The sequence below is a fragment of the Triturus cristatus genome, chromosome 1_2 (genome assembly GCF_964204655.1).
Source record: "Triturus cristatus chromosome 1_2, aTriCri1.1, whole genome shotgun sequence".
Taxonomy (NCBI): Eukaryota; Metazoa; Chordata; class Amphibia; order Caudata; family Salamandridae; genus Triturus; species Triturus cristatus.
Genome location: NC_140580.1, coordinates 603433265 through 603454113, shown reverse-complemented (window position 1 = coordinate 603454113; position 20849 = coordinate 603433265). Strand labels below are relative to the sequence as shown.

At 42.8% G+C, this 20849-nt stretch overlaps 1 protein-coding gene across 2 annotated transcripts in view; it reads right to left on the bottom strand.

The window, feature by feature from the left end:
* PCBD1 (pterin-4 alpha-carbinolamine dehydratase 1) overlaps window positions 1-17060 on the bottom strand; it is a 158457-nt gene extending 141397 nt beyond the window's left edge. The window contains exons 1-2 of one of the 2 annotated variants that reach the window (XM_085607113.1): window positions 16811-16997; window positions 13864-13993 (exon numbers count right to left, since the gene is read on the bottom strand). In XM_085607113.1, coding sequence (XP_085463239.1) covers window positions 13864-13905 — 42 coding nt within the window. In that variant the 5' untranslated portion in view covers window positions 13906-13993; window positions 16811-16997. Of the gene's footprint in view, window positions 1-13863; window positions 13994-16810 lie in introns of both variants that reach the window. The other variant, XM_085607123.1, reaches the window with a different exon arrangement.
* Window positions 17061-20849: the final 3789 nt, after the last annotated feature.

Genomic DNA, 20849 nt, shown 5'->3' with positions numbered 1-20849 from the left:
GTAAAAATTACTATTCTAACTCCAGGGGGTGCAACAGTAGGGTAAGTGTTGGATAGTATAGGGGTAAAAATTGCTATTCTAACTCCAGGGGGTGCAACAGTAGGGTAAGTGTTGGATAGTATAGGGGTAAAAATTACTATTCTAACTCCAGGGGGTGCAACAGTAGGGTAAGTGTTGGATAGTATAGGGGTAAAAATTACTATTCTAACTCCAGGGGGTGCAACATTAGGGTAAGTGTTGGATAGTATAGGGGTAAAAATTACTATTCTAACTCCAGGGGGTGCAACAGTAGGGTAAGTGTTGGATAGTATAGTGGTAAAAATTACTATTCTAACTCCAGGGGGTGCAACAGTAGGGTAAGTGTTGGATAGTGTAGTGTAATATTATGCGTTGTAATGGTAGGCGTTGTAATGGAATGCGTTGTAAAGGTAGTTTTTAAAAATGCGTTGTAGTGTCATGCGTTGTAAGTGTAGTGCGTTGTAATGGATTTTGCGTTGTAAAAAATGCGTTGTAAGTGTAGTGCGTTGTAAAAGTTGCGTTGTAAAGGTTGTTCCCCGATGCATGCTTTTTTTGACGCCCTCCTTTTTCTCAGCTCCGGCTTGATGGATCACCACAAAACTTTCCATGCACAATAAGACTCACTAGGACACTTTTTGGTGATAATTTCGTGAAGATTCGTCAAACAGAGAGAAAGTTATAGGCAAGTCAAAAATCCCTTTTCCTATGGAAACATGGTCCTAACTATAACTACCTACGGGAGACCACTAGTAGGTAATATATGTAAGCTTTCATAATATTGTGTTGTTCAATATTCTGACTAGGATATTGTGGCATGACAATATTTTGTGACTCGATATTGAAACCTACGTCTCAGTGGTCACTACTAGTAAACCTGCCAGGTGTGGTCGCTATTGTGATTATATTAGATATGATAACCACTGCAACAATGGTCAAGGTCTTTAGTAGCTCATGCCTACTTTCCTTGATCAAAAGCAGCTCTCATTATAGAAAAGGCTGAAGACCCCTGCTGAAAAATCTATCATCTGTTCACAAATAGGAAGCTCTGTTCTGGGCAGCCGTTGTCACCGAAGGCCCAATAATAGCTCTATCCTAAATTGAGCATGAAGCCCATGGAAACATCAACTGACCATCATTTTGTACAAGTAATCCTAGAACAAGTTCCTGTAGTCCACCATCCCTGCCCCGTTCCCCAGGATATCTTCTTGAGGCAACAATGCTATACAGCATTTGAGTACCATTCACCATAGCACCACTAGAACAGACCTGAAGCCCTTTGATTTTGATCCTTCTTGAACATGATCACAAATGTATAAATGGGTACGGCTCCAAAAGACTTTTGATATCCTTGAAGCGCCTACATCAAAGCAGATATAGTGACCAAGGAATGTCTTGTGCTGGGACCCTTCTGTTCTCCTATAGTATTTCATGAGCCACCACCCTGATCGCCAAAGCACGTTCCCTGTATCCATTAAACAGTCGATTCATCTTTAATCAAACCTTCATTTTCATCACAGGGCACCTCTCCTGCACTACCCCATTTCCATTCACTGAGACCACTAAAGCATCAACCAACCCCAACGGTAAGGCAACGCTATGCACTGACCATGCCATATCTACTCATATCTGCTTAACAAATAAACATGGGGTTGAGGGGGGGAACCCACCCCCCAAAAAAACCTTGTCTTCCACAAATACATCACAATCGTACCGCTTTTACTCGTCTACCTTCTCAGTCAAGCACACTGCATCCACTATTTTAGCACCCTTAAAATTGCACATAGTTGTTTGTAATGCAACATTCTTATAGTACAACCTAATCATTGAATAAAGATCCTTGTCATGCAGCGGTTCTCTGAACACTCACCAACTAATACACAAACACACCACAGAGGTGCCTAGGAATCGAGGGATGCACGTCAACGTTCACCTATCTTTTAAATCTCAGATTTCAGCAGTGGTTAAAACCTCCTGCTGGATACTTAGTTGTCCAACTTTTGATTCTCTGCAGATTGGATTACGCAAATGTTCTCTATCAGGGGATCCCAGACTACTTAACGCAGCGGTTGCAAACCTTCTAGAATACAGCAATTCGACTTTTGTTTAAGCTCCCCAAATGCGCCTCTGTATCGCACTACCGGAACCAACTGCATTGGCAACTGGTGAGGAAAAGGATGATTTTTAAAGTCTTGACTCTCGCGCTCCAAGTTTTTTATTGGGGAGAGGATGTAGCCTTACGGATAGAGCGGTTGACCTCGAAGCTGGGGAACCGGGTTTGAGCCTCGGCAACGACGCTCAGCATCCTGTGATTCTGGGCAAATCACTAAATCTCCCCATGCCTAACAAAAAAAAATGATTGTGTTCATCTGTAAAGAAACTGGTGCTCATGTAAAGCGCTCCGATACCGGATTTTCTTGGGTCTAGTTTGCGCTATATAAAACTCTAAAAAAAAAAAAAAAAAGCCGGCCCCAAATACCTAAATGGATACCATCCACAAAGAACCTTACGTTCACAGGCTGCACGGCTGCTAGTCATTCCACACACTAAGCGTAAGAAGTTGTGTGGTTCGGCCTGCTAAGCACAGGAATGAGCTTCCCCTCAGTTAGAATTGGGGTCTCTAGTTGCCAGTGGTTTGCGCACTGTCCGAGTAGGGACCCTCACTATAGTCAGGTTGAGGATGTCACACAGCTAAGATAACCCCTGCTCACCACCTTGGTAGCTTGGCATGAGCAGTTAGGCTTGTCTCAGAGGCAATGTGTAAAGTATTTGTATACACACACAGGAACAAACTGAAAACACTACAAAAGGAGTCCACGCCAGTTTAGAAACATAGCCAATATTTATCTGAATAAAACAAGACCAAAATGATAAAAATCTAACATACACAAGTCAAAATATCACTTTTAAAATATTAAGCAAGTTTATTCCATAGCATAGACATCAATGGATGCGTTTGTTTTAGCACAAAGTACCTTGCATGCATCAAAAATTCAAGACTCTGCGAGGTGCAGGATAGTTGCCGGAAAAGCAAAGCAATGCGTTGGTTCCTTACTATACAGGAGAGGTGATGCATCGGTTTACGGACATGCAGTCTCGGTTCCTTACTGTGGTGTGGAGCCAATGAAGCATCCGCACCCGGGGACGATGCGTAAAATACCCAGACGCCCTGCATCGATGCAACAGCAGCTAAGCAGGCGAGGTGTCAATTCCACAGCCACAAAGCAGGTCCTGAGTCAGAGCCGGTGTCACAGACGTCAGTGGCACGGGGCTCGAAACTCATGCTGCAGTGATTTTTTTGAGACGCGGGGGCCTGTGGTGAAAGCCGTGGTCGATGAGTCAAGCGGAAACCATGCTTCAGGGCAGGTACCGGGGATGCGATGATCTTTTACAGCAGTGTGTCGATAAAACAGATGCTGGGAGTTGATGCATGGATTTTCTCCTCAAGGTCAACAGGTTGAGGAACTGCATCTGGCACCACTTGGCAAGTCAGGACTCTCAGTAGAAGAGTGAAGCAGGTGAAGTCTTTCATGGCCCTGAGACTTCTTATTGGAGGCAAGCTCAACTCTAACCCTTGCAGAACCTTAGAAGCAGGATACTGAAAGCAAAGTGCAGTCCTTTCACTCCCAGGACAGGAGCAACAAAGCAGCAGGCCAACACAGCTGACCCTCCTGGCAGCTTCTCAAGCTCTTCATCCCGCAGAATCTCCTCAGTCCAGAGGTGTTCTGATTTTGAGGTGACAGAGGTCCAATACTTATTAGCCCTTTCTTCCTTTGAAAGTAGGCAAACTTCAAAAGGAAAGTCTTTGTAGTGTGCAAGACCCTGCCTTTCCCTGCCCTGGCTCCAGGTACACTACAAGGGAATGGAGACTCTTTTGTTCAAGGACAGGCCCAGCCCTATTCAGGAGTCAGTGACAACTCCTCCAACCACTCTAGTTCAGGAAGGCCCATCAGCCCAGTGACGGGCCATAAAGATATTCAGGGCTCACATCAGCTCCCTTTGTGTGGCTGTCTTGAGTGAATGCACAAGAGCCAAACTGTCAGCAAACCCAGACATGTATTCTGAAGACAGGCAGAGGCACAAAATAATTAAACAAGAAAATGCCCACTTTCTTAAAGTGGGATTTCAAATTTACAATTCACAACCAACTTCACAAAAATATGTATTTTTAAATTGTGAGATCAGAAATTCTAAACTCCAAATCTCCATCTGTTCCCAATGGGAAATTACACTTAAAAGATATTTCAAGGCAGTCCTCATGTTACCCGATCAAAGAAATAGGCCTTGCAATAGTGAAAAACGAAATTAGCAGTATTTCACTCTGAAGACATGTAAAACACACTAGTACATGTCCTACCTTTTAAATACACTCCACTCTGCCTATGGAGTTGCCTTGGACCAATCTTAGGGGTGACTTGCATGTAGTAAAAGGGAAGGTTTAGGCCTGGCATGTGGGTGCACTTACCATGTCAAAATAGCAGTACGAAACTGCACTCACAGACACTTTAATGGCAGGCCTGAGACATGTTTGCAGGGCTACTCATGTGTGTGGTATATTCAGTGCTTCCGGTCCACGGTGGCATTTGAATTACAAGCCCTGGCCACACCTGCTGCACTTTATGTGGGATTTACTAGTAAATCAAATATGCCAATAATGGCAAAACCAATCACCAATACAATTTAGATAGGGCGGACTTGTACTTTATCACTCGCCAGCATCAGTAAAGTGCCCAGAGTCCTAAAACCAGCAACAAACTAAATGAAGCACACAATCAGAAACAGGAGGTCAGAAGTAAAAAGACAGGGTATATCACACCAAAAGATGCAAGGTATAACATCCTCCAACTCAAATGTATTCCAGACAAAGCTTTTTTTCCGAGGCACTTAAAAAACCATGTGTTCAGATTGGGGGGAGGAACAATGCTCTCTTTTGGCCATTTGCCTTCGCGCCGGAAAACACTCTCATAGTAGCTGTGCACTTTATAAATATTTTCATTCATTCATTAGTGCCAAACAGCAAACACTTATTTCAACTCATTTCTGGGTCACTAATACAAACCCCATCGACAGCTTTTAGTCCCCCACCAGTCATGCCATAATACACAAACATTTACATTCCTTCTATTTATCTCCTACCATCCGAGCCTCTCTTGTCTAAATGCAATCTAAATGCAATCATTCACCCAACTCCAACACAACTTACTTGACTATATCCACTATGATTCCCCACCCTTAGTCCACTTTAAGAGATTTTCCATACACCCTTTGACTTCCAATACCAGTCTGTACACGAGTGCCCTTTATTCCCAGTGATCAATCCTATTTACCAAAGTAAATATCAAAGTTACTAAATTTGTGCATTTAAAAATAAAAAAGGCAGCATAACTAGCAATGTAATGCCTAGATCACCCATTGTAGCCCTGTTGGGCTATGTAAAGGACATTCATGATGTGTGCAAACTTACAGCTATGATGTTACTGCTTGCAAAATGCTGTGGGCCATGCACTGGGGTCGCGCCGCTGTGCCACAATCTAATTGCTGGATCACAGATATTGCATATTGTCAAGAACAGTTACCAGAATATTGGTTTCTGGTACCTGCAGTGAGCAGACCCAAAGACTTATGGGTTCCTTTTGAATCGTATATGGCACTGCGATCTGATCGAGAGCAAAGGGACGAGGAACAGCTCTAACACCCCGCCCCTCTGATGCTGCCTGCAGAGACTATGTGGAGCAGTGTGACATCAATGAACCCGGCCAATCAGACTCAACACCACAAGCAACAACATTCATATCATTCTGTAACCAAGAGTACCAAGGGCCAAGATTTAACCAAAGCATCTTGTCCAGGGCACTGAGGGAATCTACTGTGTGTGTGTTGTGTATGACCGTGCTCCTTGTCAAAGGGAATAATGCTATCATTCACAGTGAGGTTAACCAATAGCTGATGTGGGCTGCTCTATTTCCCCATAATGTAGTAGGTGGATGAAAAATATGAATCGGACAATTAGAGACCAATGGATGAAGAGAGCTGGACGAAGCTCCTAGAAGTATATTATACATATAACTTTAGTAAAAATCAAATGGTCTTCACAAAGTGTTGGTATTAACAAGGACTGTGGCTAAAATGGGCCAAACTAGTGATTCTTCCGAATTTACTGCAGTTTATATTATGTTTTGGGGGAACAGCCAGGTCTCCATGCCCTTCTAAACTACATGTAGTTGCTGATTTCTCAAAGCAGGGACAGTTGGAAATGAAAAAGAAACAGGGTAATTGTTGAATCCTGAGGGACACCGATTCTTTGCGGAAACTGGTAGTGCACAGAAGGGGGTGGGGAATCAGGAGCGATTTGGGATTTTTTGCAAGGTAGGACTTCATCAGTGAAAGACAGAGCCTTTGATTCCAATGTCGATTTGAGCACCAGAAGATGGTCAACTGTGTTGAAAGCAGAAAAGTGCCAGTGGGAGAGGAGAGCATCCGTGCCAGTGTAATCGACCATATTCTGAAGGTCAATCAAGACTGCAATTAACACTGTTTTTTGTGATTTGGCTGTGCCACAAAATGGAGCCGGGGATCATATGGGTGGAAGAAGAGAGCATGTGGTGTTGCTATATGGAGATGATGCTGTGATAAAAACTTCACTGCCCAGGGAGTCAGTACCTGTACTACTATAGTGATTCAGAGCCTTTGTGAAGGTGTCAGGCCCATACATTAAAAAGCACAAACCTTTACTATATCCCTTAGCAGCTTAATAGAAGTATGGGAGGGGAAAATTGTGCCCAAGACTTCGATCATAATCTCCAGTAATAATATAGTCCAAAATGCATTCTCTGATTTTTATGTTCATTTATTTGGAACAGAATACCTTAACTCTAATATTTTGACGGATATGTCTTGATATTTTGTACTTCGTGTCTTTAACATGTTCAATATCGCTCTCCCTCTCTCTATTTCACTTTCTTTTACCTCTGTAACCATACTGGCTAACTGAGAGAAATTCATACTGCCTTCAGCTATAACCCAATTGTGTCCCACTATAAACACCTGGATGCAACTCAATTCGAAGTATGCACTAGCCAAGAGTCATATGCTGCCTGAAAGGAAAGAAAAAAATAACATCCTGAAAAATGCAAACACTCATAGGGAATACAAAGAGACAGGGTTTTGGAAATGTGTGGTAGGGAGTGGCGCCTGCAACAGGTGTACCCGAGTGCGGTTCTCATTATCGTGGGGCGTGCTAACAGGAGGGGGTTAACCCTGCACTCCCTGAGTTAAAGACCAGAGGTCCTATGGATTGCTACAGGCCTGTGCACGTATTAATTTAGTTGTCTAGTGTACTCTGTGTCATACGTTCACACACAAGAGAAATTAAATTACAAAACGTATATTGAACATCACAAAAAACATTTATAAGTTTTGTGTATTTCTTCTTTATTCCTGAACGATTGCCCAGCCAACACTTGTTTCGTCTGGGGAAGTACCCCAAGACTTCTTCAGGGCTTTTGGCAATGTGAAGATCATCATGGATTCCTCTGCCGGTTGTACTTCCGTTCCAGCTGGCTATTGGAAGTGAGTATTACTTGGTATATTGGACGGGTCCTGAATAGGGACCATGAATTAGGTGACAATGGGGGGCTTCACTCTTAACCAGTTAAACTTCAATCACAGTTCCAGGGAAGAGGAAAGTATGTGAACCCAGCAATGTCCAGCGGTGTGATACCAGTGGGTAGAGCCAGGAATAGGGGCTTCACTGAGAGCAGCGGGTACGCTGGAGTATCATGCACGGTCACAGCGTCTGGAAGTGCCACATCCTCTTCCCCACTGACCACCATACTGGCCAACTGAGAGAAATTCATACTGCCTTCAGCTACAACCCAATTGTGCCCCACTATAAACACCTAGATGCAACTCAATTCAAAATATGCACTAGCCAAGAGTAATCTGCTTCCTGAAAGAAAAAAAAATAACATCCAGAAAAATGCATACACTCATAGGGAATGCAAGATTAGGTCAAGCATGTGAAATGTAAGCAGGAACAGCATGGTTACCTTAAAACTTTTACACTCATTATTCAGAAATCAATTAGTATTTTTGCCTGAAAAAGATAAGGACATGAATACAGGGCCCAGAAGCAATGTTGATTGCTTGTATCCTTCTAAAACATAAGCAGTATGGTTTAAAAAGACCACATCCCTGAACACAACCAGTACACATTTTATAAACTAAAATAAGGAATACAGCTGATAAGGATAACATTAAACGTTTCCCACTCCACGGATCAACCAGGAATTGCAGTACCTCCAGGAATTGTGCACTTTCCCATCTGGGAAAAACGATGCTGTTCGAAGAGAGGCGAGAAAACGAAAGTATTGCTTCACTGGAAAATTTTCTGTAAACTGGCACTCATGTGTTTGTGTGTATAAAACCAATCCGGTCACTTTGCGAAAACTAGGTCTTACTTTAGTTATTTTTAACCTTTTTTTCCCTCTCCTCCCAAGTCTGCACTTTGGAATACAAAAATGTCAGAATAAGAGGACATTTCCAGCAAAAGTGTTTCTTTCTGTTTTGGATCCATTTCACAGGGTAATGGATGAAGGAAAGAGAGGATGAGAGTCATTTCTTGAAGTCACGGTTTTCATTCAGCAAGCGAGGAGGGGCGAAACAGAAAGAGGGAATAAGAAGACGAGATAGAGAGGGGAGGGGCAGCTGACAGCGGCAGAGCAGGAGAAGTGGACACTGTCCTAGTTTTCTCTGGGTAAGAAGGAAAAGACAGAGTCCTTTTCCTTCTCTTCCCACATGTCCCCGAACAGCCACAAACATTTTACCTTTTTACCTAGAAGCCTTGGTTATTTCTGCCGTTTAGAGGCGCATTCTTCAAATAACAAGCACTGGCATAGCCAATAGGTCTTGCCTTTGGGACCTGCTGCATAACTAAATACTTATAAGGTCCCAAAGGCGAGACCTATTGGCTATGCCAATGCTTGTTTTACTTGTGGTCTGAGAGATCTGTATATTGTGTCTGCAAGTGACAGAATTTGAACATTATGATTACATGTCCTGCGATCAGTGTGTGCACATGTGAAAGTTACTGTATATTATGTTTACATGTAGTCTTGGTGTCTCTTACGTGTATGCATGCAGGCTTGTGTCTCACGTACACACACTTAGGGATCTGTATATTATATTGTGTGCATGTGTGAAGCTTTCTCTGTGTGTGCCTATAGTAGAAGTTTCCTTCTACCAAATTTGTGTTTACTTGAGGTCTCGAGACATCTCTGTACATTGTGTCTACACCTGGAGAAATCTATATATTAACAATGCATGCAGAGAGATATGTAAGTGGGCATGTGGGAGTTTCTGTGTGTAATATTTACATGTGGCCTTATAGATCTGTACACTGGGTGTGCATCTGAAGATCACAGCAGATACATGTGGATTTTCTGTCCTCTATGCACTTATGTGGAGGGATGTGTATATTGTGTGTATACATACAGTGAGGTGTAGACTTTGTTTAAATCTAAAGGATGCCATATATTAGGCTTATATGCCCGTAGGTCTGAATATCGTGTTTGCATCTGGAAGTTTATGTGTTCTTCATTTTAACGTTGACGATCACAGTTTTGAATGCATGTAGTTGGCTCTGAGAATTGTTTACTCGTGACTGAATATGAATATCAATTACAAGCAGAGAGATCACGTCAATACACGTTGGGGGTTCTTGTGTTCTCGTTACACGCTGGGTTTAGTGCATTTTGCTTGCACGATCCCACAGGATGATCTGTTCCATGCTGATATGGGACAGAGAGGGGCCCTTACACTCAGCACGGTACTTGCAAACTGTAACAGTGCAGTTACATTGTAGCTACTGGTTTCATGTCAGCAGTCATTCCTCATGGATGTGACTCAGGGCTGTGATTCTAGGGTCTCAGAGACATAACCTGGATATCCAAAGGTTGGTAAAAGTGGGAAAACACTGTGCATGGGGGCTGGGTAAATGCAAAAACTTAAGCGTCGTTATGGACGTTTTCCAATAGTATTGAATTTAACATAAAATATACATGTTAAAAGCGAACACGAGTCTTGCTTGGAATGTGGAGGGAGCGGGAGGGACGCAGTAGGAAACTAACCAAGGCGCACATGGAGTTAGAGTGAACAGGATCTAAGAAATAGTGCGGTGAGGGTGTCCAGTACAGGCAGCTAAGCGTTCGGATAGCGGTGGTCTACTGCTGTCTAAGTGCACAGACTGCTAATGTGTACAGGCTGCTCAAGTGTACATACATGCGGAAAGTGCAGGTGAGTTAGGGGCACAGACAAAGTGCGTGTACAGCGATCTTACCGCACAGGCTGCTAAACTGCCTGTGCAGCTAATAGCTCTAATCGGCGGCGAAAGTGAAAGCGCCACGTTTGGAGCAAAAGTGCACCAGGGCCAGCGTGACCGCCATCTGTTTCCATTTAACGCGACCGAGTCTCGCAGTCACAATAATTGTAAACAGATGGCGCTGCTTCTCGCTCCCGAGCATCCTAGGCCAGGGAGAGAGAAGGTGGAACATGTACCTGTCTTGGGCCAATTGCGTGCTGTCTTTCTTAGAAAGACGCATGCAAAGGCCAATAGCAGGAAGATTAAAAAAAAAAGCACACGCACGGACATGTGTTTCGAGTTTAAAAGCCCTTACTAAAAGCCTTGCAGAGCACCACATGTGCACTGGCTCAGGCGAGACCTAAAAATGCAGGGCAATGGATTCTATCAAATTAAAAAAGTAGGACCACGCTGTGCCCTGCGGATCCCACCCATTTCGACCACTGGTTTTAGTGCTTCTTCTGGAGCTGGAAGCCAGATGATGACTGAGGGGAGGATATTTTGCATAACAATGTCTGATTTTTCAGCGAAGGCAGCTTTTTCAAAGAGCTTGGCTAGGAATGATTCCTTTACTGTGGATCTGTTTGCTGCGTCAGGTGCAAATATACCCTATCAAGTCAATAGTGTCTTTTTGGAAAGAATGTAGAACGTGCAGAATTTTAGTTGTGCGTTTTTGAGGATTGGAGTATGACTGAAGGGGGTTGGCAAACTATTCTTGATTAGAAGTGAGGCCTTTTCAATTAAATGATCAGTCAGAGCCAGCTTTAGGCCAGTGCGACTGGTACAGCTGCACTGGGCGCTAACCTGGGAAGGAGGGCGCTGACCTCAGGGAGGCGGTGATTAGCAAAAACGTATGAATTAAAAAACAACTGCTGCCAGCTCCTTGTGTGTTCAGCTTTCAGGACACAATTAAAATGTCACAATAACTATTGCGATTAATGTTCCAGGGAAAGAGAGAGCTCTGTGTTTTGTTTAGTGGCAGATTTGGCTCACCATATGGTAGCTCAGTGGTTTAATATACCTGCTGCAAAGAACGTATACTTTGTAGATCACAGATCTGTATTTTGTTATAGATAGCTGAGTGGGATTACTGCTTTTGACACAGAGATCCTTTTGTAACTGCAGTTCACAAGCTACAACCCCAATATAGAACAGTGACAGTTACTGAACCGTCTTAAAAGGGCAAATTGCATTAAAAAGGTTAGGATGTTGTGAATTTTTCTCCACGGTTTCATTATCTATTCCTAATGTTTCTAAAAAGAGTTTGTTTGGGTACATATACATTCTCATTAGTAAAGCCAACCTTTACCAGTGCTTTAAAACAACGGACGTGAATGTGAGAAAGGGGCTATGGAGAGATGAGGGCCTCTTTGCCCTGGCGGTAGTGAGGCTTAAGAGGAGGTCATGGGTGGGAGGGGGCGCCAAAAAGGATTGTGACACAGGGCGCCACCAGTGCTAAAGCCGGTCATGTGATCAGCCCATGAGTTTCAGAGCTCGTGAGCCTAGTTCTAACAGAACTCAAAAATAATTTTTAAAAGCTCCTTAATTTGGAAAGCCAGAAATGCGCTGCGGATAGTGCACGATTTTGATATTCTTGATTTCTTTATGTATTCAGTACTTTCTCTGCAATTGTTTTCTATGCTAAAGTCATAATATTTTGTTCCACCTTTCGAGCGATCTAGTTTAGTTTTTTTTTACATTCTGTTGAGCCAGCTTAGCATAGGCATTGTTGGATTCCCAATGCTTTGAGGGGAACCACTTTTTCAAAGATGTCAGAGAGCAGCTGGTGAAATTAAAAGCGTCGGAATGAATGCACCTGGCCAAAGGCATCAATGAGCTAGAACACAACCTGCCCAGAATGATCCCAATACGACTGAAACAGAAGGAAATCGTATGCAAGGCAAGATGTTCAGAACAGAACCGAAAGTATAAAGGGGGGTAATTCCAAAAAGTGGAGCCATCTAAGTCTGGAGGCAATCTCCTAGCCTGCAGCCCAGCAGGACTGTCCCTGTTATCATGCACCTCTGCACAGCTAGTGTGCAAGATGTCCCACGGTGATCCGCCTGGAATGGAGAAGGACATCCTGCCTGGGCCCTTCAATATATCCCAGTCCCCTGCTCACCTGACCCGCACCCTTCGTTTGGTCCTACAGTCTATGTGCTCTCCCCCTACTTCACTCCCTACCTCGTATCTAGGATGAGCATGAAAGCCATCCAAGTCTTTCGGGGACCAATGTGCTGATAGCCAGCCTAATAAAGCTCATCACGGGTCCAATCCGACAAATAATTTTTTTTATAATACTATAATAAAAATCTGTGACTACTCCCTCTTTGTGAATGTCATATGTAACAAAATCCATGTAAATTAGGTCTGTGCTGTCTCCCTCCATATACACCTCCTGCATCACGACCTCTATCCATTTTGAGGAGACATGCGAATTGTGACCAGCATCTTGCTATGTAAAGTCATCATTGTCGAAATGTTCGCGACTACAATAATCTTCAAAGTTTACCAATGCACTATTCCCTCCCGTGGGGTACGCGCCGATAGCAGTGCACCCCGGTCCCCACCCCCACCCAAAGCCTTCACTCCCGCCTATGGCGGAGCTGGCCACTAATCTCTTCCATGTGACACATGCTTTACATTAAAGAGCAAGCTTCAAACAAAACATGTGCGATGCTTGCACAATCTCACGCAACAAGAAATGGAGCTTTGTAAGGCAATTTAGACGACAGCAAACAATCAGCTGGCGACATGGATCCTAATGAGCTGGTCTGATTTGTGCGCGCAGCGACCTTTTGACAAAATGCACATTTTAAATAAAAGAACGGACTGGACAGGCGGCTCAGCAGTTTGCCCTCAATTCACAGAAAGAGAAAATGCTGCGAAGGGTTAAAAAAAACATGTGCGACAAGAATGTTCTCTCCCCATCGGGCTGAAGTTAATTAACTAAACCACAATTTACAGTAAAGCCTCAACAATATGGAGGCTCATAAAGAGCATTACAAATTGGGAAATACATATAGATTGCACAGTATATAGAAACTTCTGTTTTGAAAGAGCAGGGAAGGGAAAATCAAAGTGCTTTCGACCATTTAATAATGTTTCTTGATTTTAAATCTGAGCAATATTCAAGCTGTGTCACCATATATGGTTGTGTGTACACTTAAACATGCACACCTTTTTAGTTTGTAACCATTCTGACTTTGACAAACAAAAACCCCTTTCAAGGCAGATGGGTGGGAAGCATATTGATTTTCTCTCATCAGAAATCGATCGAAGCATTAGGGATGTGGCTGAACATGCCTTTATTTAGGCCTCTCAGAAATTCACAGAAGTAACCCCGACAGCAGTAAATGTTTTATTACTAGTTATACTAGGTACATCTTCACCACGAGTGCGTAGAATACCACAGTAGCAAACCCCCACACAAGAGGTGATGAAAGTGGAACACAGTGCTTCACCTTGTAAATTTGTGAGTGTCAACTAACCTGAACATTTTTGCCATTCACAAAATCCACTGATCCGTTCATACCCCGGAAGTGGTCGAAGATTTACTCCAGCATAGGGCTGGTGTAACTAATCTTCCAAAGTGGGAAGGTGGTCCTAATACGTTCAGATCTGGAGATGTAAGGAAAGAGATTTATCCACAAGGGGAAATGTTTCCCCATAGAAAAGAGAAAAAGAAAAGGAAAAAAAAATGTGCATTACCCCTTCGAATAATTGAACACTAGGTACAGTTACATACAGGAGAAATAGGAGCAGAGTGCATGTGTCACAAAAAATTCCCAATTCAAGTGTCTCTCTGGAAAGCCATACCCAGAACCGTTTTTGAGGCCTACTATTGGAAATGTCTGTGACTGGCAAAAAATTGTAAAGTATGGTCAAGTGGAAGTGTAAACTTCCACATGAAGTTTATGCTAATTTTCTCTATTGGGTCTAGTGCGAGAACATGAACAGATAGTGTTGTGGAACACATAAAACAACTTTGAAGTTGTTCTATATCGGGTGTGTCGTTTTTCCCCAGCCCTGATTTTATTCATTATATTCTTGTACTTGTAGTTTTGGTATTCCCTCCATTTTAAATGTAAGCCCACAAAGTCCAGAATGGAAAGAAAAGACAAGAAATGAAGGAGTTATGTCTGGCATTGGATAACTTGAGGTCAATAGAAAAAAAAAAAAAAAAAAAAAAAAAAAAAAAAAATGAATGAGGAGACATCTGAACACAGTGCGAGACTCAAAGAAACAAGAGACGGTGTAAAAGCTTCAGACACCAGGACATGGAGCAGAGATTTGTGTCACATTATCAGACAGTCCCAAGAGGTTTGGGCACGTGTACGGGGTGTGTGAAGTATCTCTAGCCACCGGAATAGACCCTTGTAGGTGTGTTTTTGCCTATGACTTGGCACTGTGAGGAGTTTGGTGGAGCATGGAAGCTTGTGACGCATGGACAGGCAGAGGAGAACAATAATCCCACCTTTAACAATCTTACTTTTAATTCCACTCCTGTTACGCTACCCAGCATGTCCAGTAACTGATTTGCAGCACATTTAGATACTACTTACCTATGCAAAGCAGACCGACTCTGCAAAAAATCACAAAGCCATGTAGGAATACACATTCTAGACAGTCCATAAAACCACAAGGCCATCACAATGGTACATGTATGTTCTAGAAATTCTAGTAAGGTGATCAAGGACAAGGGCAATTTACCTCCACTTGCTGCTCTTAAAACCTGAACCCATTCCGGTCAACCAAAGGATACTGTAGGAGGTAACACCACGCTCCTCCACACCCACTGGCCGACAACCAGAACAAAAATTAACACTGTGTATGCATAACAGGCTCAGTGTCCCCTCAAACATGTGCAGGCCAAACAATTTGGGTGCTGGTGTAAATTTCACTCTATTAGACATCAACGCTGCAACATGCACTCACATTGTGATTGGACATGTTTTCAAGGATGTGCCTTACTAGCCACAGAGAGTGTGTCAATGGGAAGGTAAGTCTGGATTGAGATGGTAGGTGGAGTGAAGACTGGAGAATCGTCCGATGTGGAAGAGAATGGGAGCAGATTCCAGCTGCTCATAGTAGGAGTCTATGGGAGAGGACTATTGCTGGGCCATGGGTGTTGAGAGCTTCCCGATTTCCACCCCAATGGCTAAGAGTTGTGACATCTATCCGCGCACTAAAGGGGCGTTATTTTTGTGTATGCATGTGTGTGTGTGTGCACATGGGTGAGCACTTCCGTCAGTCTCTGTTCAAACATAAGGATTATGCATTTCCTTGGGGAGTGAAGTCCCTGGCATAAGGAGGACCAGGATGTGCAAACTAACATCATTGTGGTCCTGGAATAAGGTAGCCCACCATCATATATCGAGGCATTCTATACATTATGGGGGCACTTCTTGACATGATAATTACAGTGGTCCTGGAAAAAGTAACCTTCATTGGCATATGATGCCTATTCCATGTGTTCTCTCTTTATGTGTCCTTGGAAAAGGTATCCAAGCTTGGCATATCATCAGCATCTTTTACTTTGCTGTGACCATCCCTTGCCTAATGTGTGTCAGAAAGATGTCACCTATATCACAAGAAGCATACCCAGGGCTTCCATGGGCATGTAAAGGTGGATTCTGTACATATGGGCGAATTGTACATGACAACACTTAATGAAAATGGCAAGCTTCTATTTTGGGGAGATGGGAGACTTAATATGCCCACTTTGGAAAAGTGCAATTTTAAGCCAAATATGTTTTTTTAGGAAAGTAAATCTAATACAAGGGTACAAAATCATTTCACTTACGGAAGAGGTTAAAGTTGCTATCTGATAACACGTTTCAGACCCAAACGAGATTACCTACAGCTGTCGCGCATAACTGGGAGGTAATTCGGAGGTGTCACTAGATGCCTAAATGGTATGTTTTTTACTTATCCTGTCGTAGTAAAAAGGCAATAACTGCTTACATTTCTACGTAACAATTCAATAACACAAAAGCACGAATTTGTAACATTGGTAAATAAAAATAACCAGAGAAACGCAGGTCGAAAATGATCGTCAACAACAACCTGTTGCAAGAGGCGCGCTGCCCTTCCACGGCGAACCTTACAAAGCCGCGCGGTTATTGACTCGCAGCCCAGTGTGTTGCTCACATTTAGAAAGGGTTCATGCATTTGCTCAGTTCCCAATTAACTGAAAATACGATTTGCCTGCAAAACAGTTTGGAAGCGGAGTGCCTCGAACCCTTCTAAAGATAACAGCCTGGCTATTCATTAACTACAACGACCAGAATGGCTACCTGCTCAAACCATTCTTTCTCCCAGGGTGTACTTGAAAGCTCTGGCATGGCGAATCGGTTACAAAACTCTCCCACACCCGGATTTCAGATCAAAAACCAAAACCTGCTCCATATCCCAGGTACAAACATACACGCTTACCATGACTGCCTAGCGATCGGAAGCACCGTAGATCCGTAGTAGGGCGGACCGGTCCTGTGAGGCAGCTTCGGCTGCTAGTGCAGAGAGGGGGGGCGTGGAAGTCAGAGAATGACACACCCCCTGCTCCCAGCTGTCTGCTATCAGAGGCGGCTGCCTGGATAGAAGCACACGGCCGCAGTGCTGCTCTGATCTGGGGCTGAAACAGGAAGCCATGATGGGGGATGTCCATCAGTGTTACCTATTAGATTTTAACCCTCGCCACAATTTCATGAAACCTACTATCAAAGTGCAAGGTTTTAATTCTGGTCTCGCGGTTTATAAATCCAGTGGAAAGCATTAAATCTCAATTCAATCCCAGCTCGTACAAATGATTAAAAAAATGGTAGATCTTGTTTATTAAATCTGTACTTTGTTTGAACTTGTTATCTATTATACTGTTTGCTATCTTTACTTTTCAATAAAAAGTAGTTAAAAAAGAATAAAATGGTAGACCTTGGACAGAATACTGTTAACCTCAGGAGAGAATGTACTGAATGGAATTGACTAAACTTAAAAATAATGTGATCACACCTGTTGTTAATGGATTAACCTCTCGACTGCTAACACTTTCGCCCTGATGCTAAATCCTTTTTTGGATGTAAAGTGTAGCTCGCTTTTAAACGTTAATAACTTTTTTGATACCAAAAGGATCCATGCCAAATATGCGTCTTTTTTTGGTTTTTTTACAACATTGTGGGGATTCTAAAGGTACCCAGTTGTTGGACCTGTCCCTCTCTGCAGGGTCACCCCCAAACAATTCAATTCAAAAATACTTTATTTTGGACAAAATGACCTTAAAAGTACATCACAGAGCAAACATTTTACATCTAAAATTCCATCGTATTATCAGTCATGGTTAAAAATACTAAAAAAATAGTGATAATTATACACACATTTTCAGTTTATGAATACATTAAATTTAGGGTATAGGATTTGGACAGAGATTGCGCAATTGACTTTGAAAAGTGCATGGTGCAATAAATACATAAATTAACTAAAAAAAGAACCTCTGTATAAAAAGAAGCAAAAAGCTCTTACATATAAAACTATACATGAAGCAGCAAGGGGGTTAGTGAATTTGCTGTACTATCACATTTGCTACCGGGCAATCGGTACATTATTACGGGATCTCAGATATACCCTTCTAGTGCACCACATTGAAAACAAAAAAACAGCCACCGAGTATACTATTGGAATGCTTGAGTCAGATTTCAGTATCCTGAATGCTTCAAGGCAGCGCCTACTGCCAAGATTCCTGCAAATCTGAACCAACCAACGTCTCCTTGCCTTCTGATAGCCAGAACAACTGAAAAAGACATGGAGCTCTGTTTCCTCGGGGTGGTCACATGCCGGGCACTGGGTCGTTTGTTGGTCTCTCCACTTGGATGTAAAGCAGCGAAGTGGGAGCACCCCATATCTATATTGTAAATAGAGCTTCCTAGCCGCTGGTGGAGTAATGAGATCTATTGCCGACTCAAAGCAAGGAGAGTCTTTTATTTCTAAAAAACCACTAGTACATTTCCCAATCCCAGAAAAGGTATGAAGTTGGGTTAGTCTGTAATCTTTGTAGCATGCCTTCATATGACCCTTAGATATTAGCAGACAAGCTGACTCAGGTTCAAGCCAGCAGTCCCCTAAACCCATGCTGGTTAACAGAAATATTCTATGGTCAAGCCATGGTATTTTTACAGCACCCCGTGACCTCAATACCTCTAATAATTCCTCCCTATAGGATATAAATTCGGGGGAGGTCCAAAGGCGACGCCAGTACATTATGGGCTTAAGGCTAGCTACTTCAGCTATTGGTGTTATACCTGTGTCCAGACGTAGCGGAACCAACGGGGTACTACGAGGTAATCTATATAACTGTCTTAAGAATTGATTCTCCACCGTGATAGTTTTTTCAAATTTTGGTGGCCCCATAACTCTGCGCCATATAAAGCCCCAACTCTTGCTTGAGCCCTATAAATTTCAATTGCTGGACTAACAATTCTTTTACTGGACTTATTAAAGACCTTCATGATGCCACCTGAAGATTGTGCTGATTTTAGCGTAGATTTTTTGATATGTGCCCCCCATTCCATGGACTCAGTAATTGTAATGCCTAAATACACAAAGGATGACACTCTCTTAAGGGGTTTACCATTTAAAGACGGGTTAGGGCGTGTACTTTTTGGGCAATTAAATGCCTTAAATTTGGTTTTCTGCAGGTTCATTTCTAAGCCTCTGTCTCTACAAAACATCTCACATTTATCCAAAACCCTTTGTATTCCCATGGGTGATTTGGCAACCAATAGGGTATCATCGGCAAACATCATTGCCGAGATTCTACGGGAGGCTAGCTTGGGGGCATCAAGATCTTTTTCTGCAAGCAAGGCATCAATCAGGCCATAAATATAGAGGCTAAATAAAGTTGGCGCAAGCACGCACCCATGGCGAACACCACGATTGATTGGTATGGGGGCTGTAAGATTACCATCCTTCCCATACCTGATTTGCGCATAGTTGCATTCATGTAAGCGTTTAAAAAGTCGAATTAAATAAACTGGGACCCCCCATCTCAGCCAGAACCAACCATAATTTCTCCCTTGGTACTAAATCAAACGCAGATCTCAAATCTACAAAAATTAAGAAGAGACTACCCCCCTGCAGACATACGGTCTTCCAATACAACAATTGTAATCTTAGAACTTGATCCAGGGTCGACAATTTTTCCCTGAAGCTGGCCTGTAGGGCGGACAAAACATTCCTCTCTTACATCCATGACTGCAGTCTGAGGAGCAAAACTCTCGCAACATTTTTTTGAGAAATATCTATTAGACTTATAGGTCTATAGTTGGTTGGGAGGAGTGGGGAGCCCTTTTAAAAAAAAATCGGAATTATTTCCGCACCAAGCCAGCTTGGAGGAATCTTCATGCCTTGCATAATTGAATTAAAAAGCATCTAGAGATATGGAGCCCAAATAGCAGGTTCACTCTTAAAAAGGTCTCCAGGTATCTTGTCCAAACCTGGAGCTTTGCCCAGAGCTATTCTTGCCAGTGCGACCTTTATTTCTTTTATGGATATGCTCAGGCCCACATCGCCATCAGACGGGGGCATTGAATCCCAAATACCCGCAGGACAAGGAACTATTGGTTCACAACCAAGAACAAGATCATCACCATCACCGGGCTCCTTAGCATACAAGGTTTCAAAGTGCCCACGCCAGGTCTGTTCGTCTAAATTTGGCTCAACCGCACTTCGAAGAGTGGTTGTGCCAGAATTAGCAATTCCCCAGAATGTCCTCATATCTCTATCTCCTAAAGCGGTTTTCATTGTGGCCCAATTTTCTTCTTCCCACCTTTGCTTAGCCTCTTGTATAACTGCTTTGTGATTTACTCTGGCCGACCGTATTAAAAGGCGATCTTTGGCTTTAATAGATGTTACTAGAGCCTTTTTAGCCTGACGGCAAGAAGTATTATACCAAGGGTGGGTGGGCAACTTATCTTGTTTCAAATTTTTAATAGGAAAAAAGAAATCATAGGTGACTTTTCCTAATTTATCATAATTCGATTGGGCCTGCTGGAGGTCTATACCCTCTTTAATCAGGCTAGACAAGTTAGACGCATCTATAAAAACCGGAAGCAAGGCATCATATAGGCTGGCCAATCTTGCTTCTGACTGACTAAAATTAGACCATTTCACTCTCTTCCTGCAATGCGTGACCACCAGCCTGGAATCAGAAGGGTTATCTGTGACTGGCAGACTCCCCTTATTCAGTGCTTTGAATTCCACAACTAGTGCAGAATGGTCACTATCTAAACGTGGGATTATCTTAAAATCCATCATCCTATCCCAAAAATGTGAATTAATAAAAATATAGTCTAATATAGACCCCCGATTTTTGCTATGGAACGTATAGCTATTCGATGTTTCGGATAGAGATCTCCCATTGCAAGCTCGGAGAGAGTGTCTCATGGTGAGACAACTCATCTGAATCACTAGTGGGGACCATATTTTG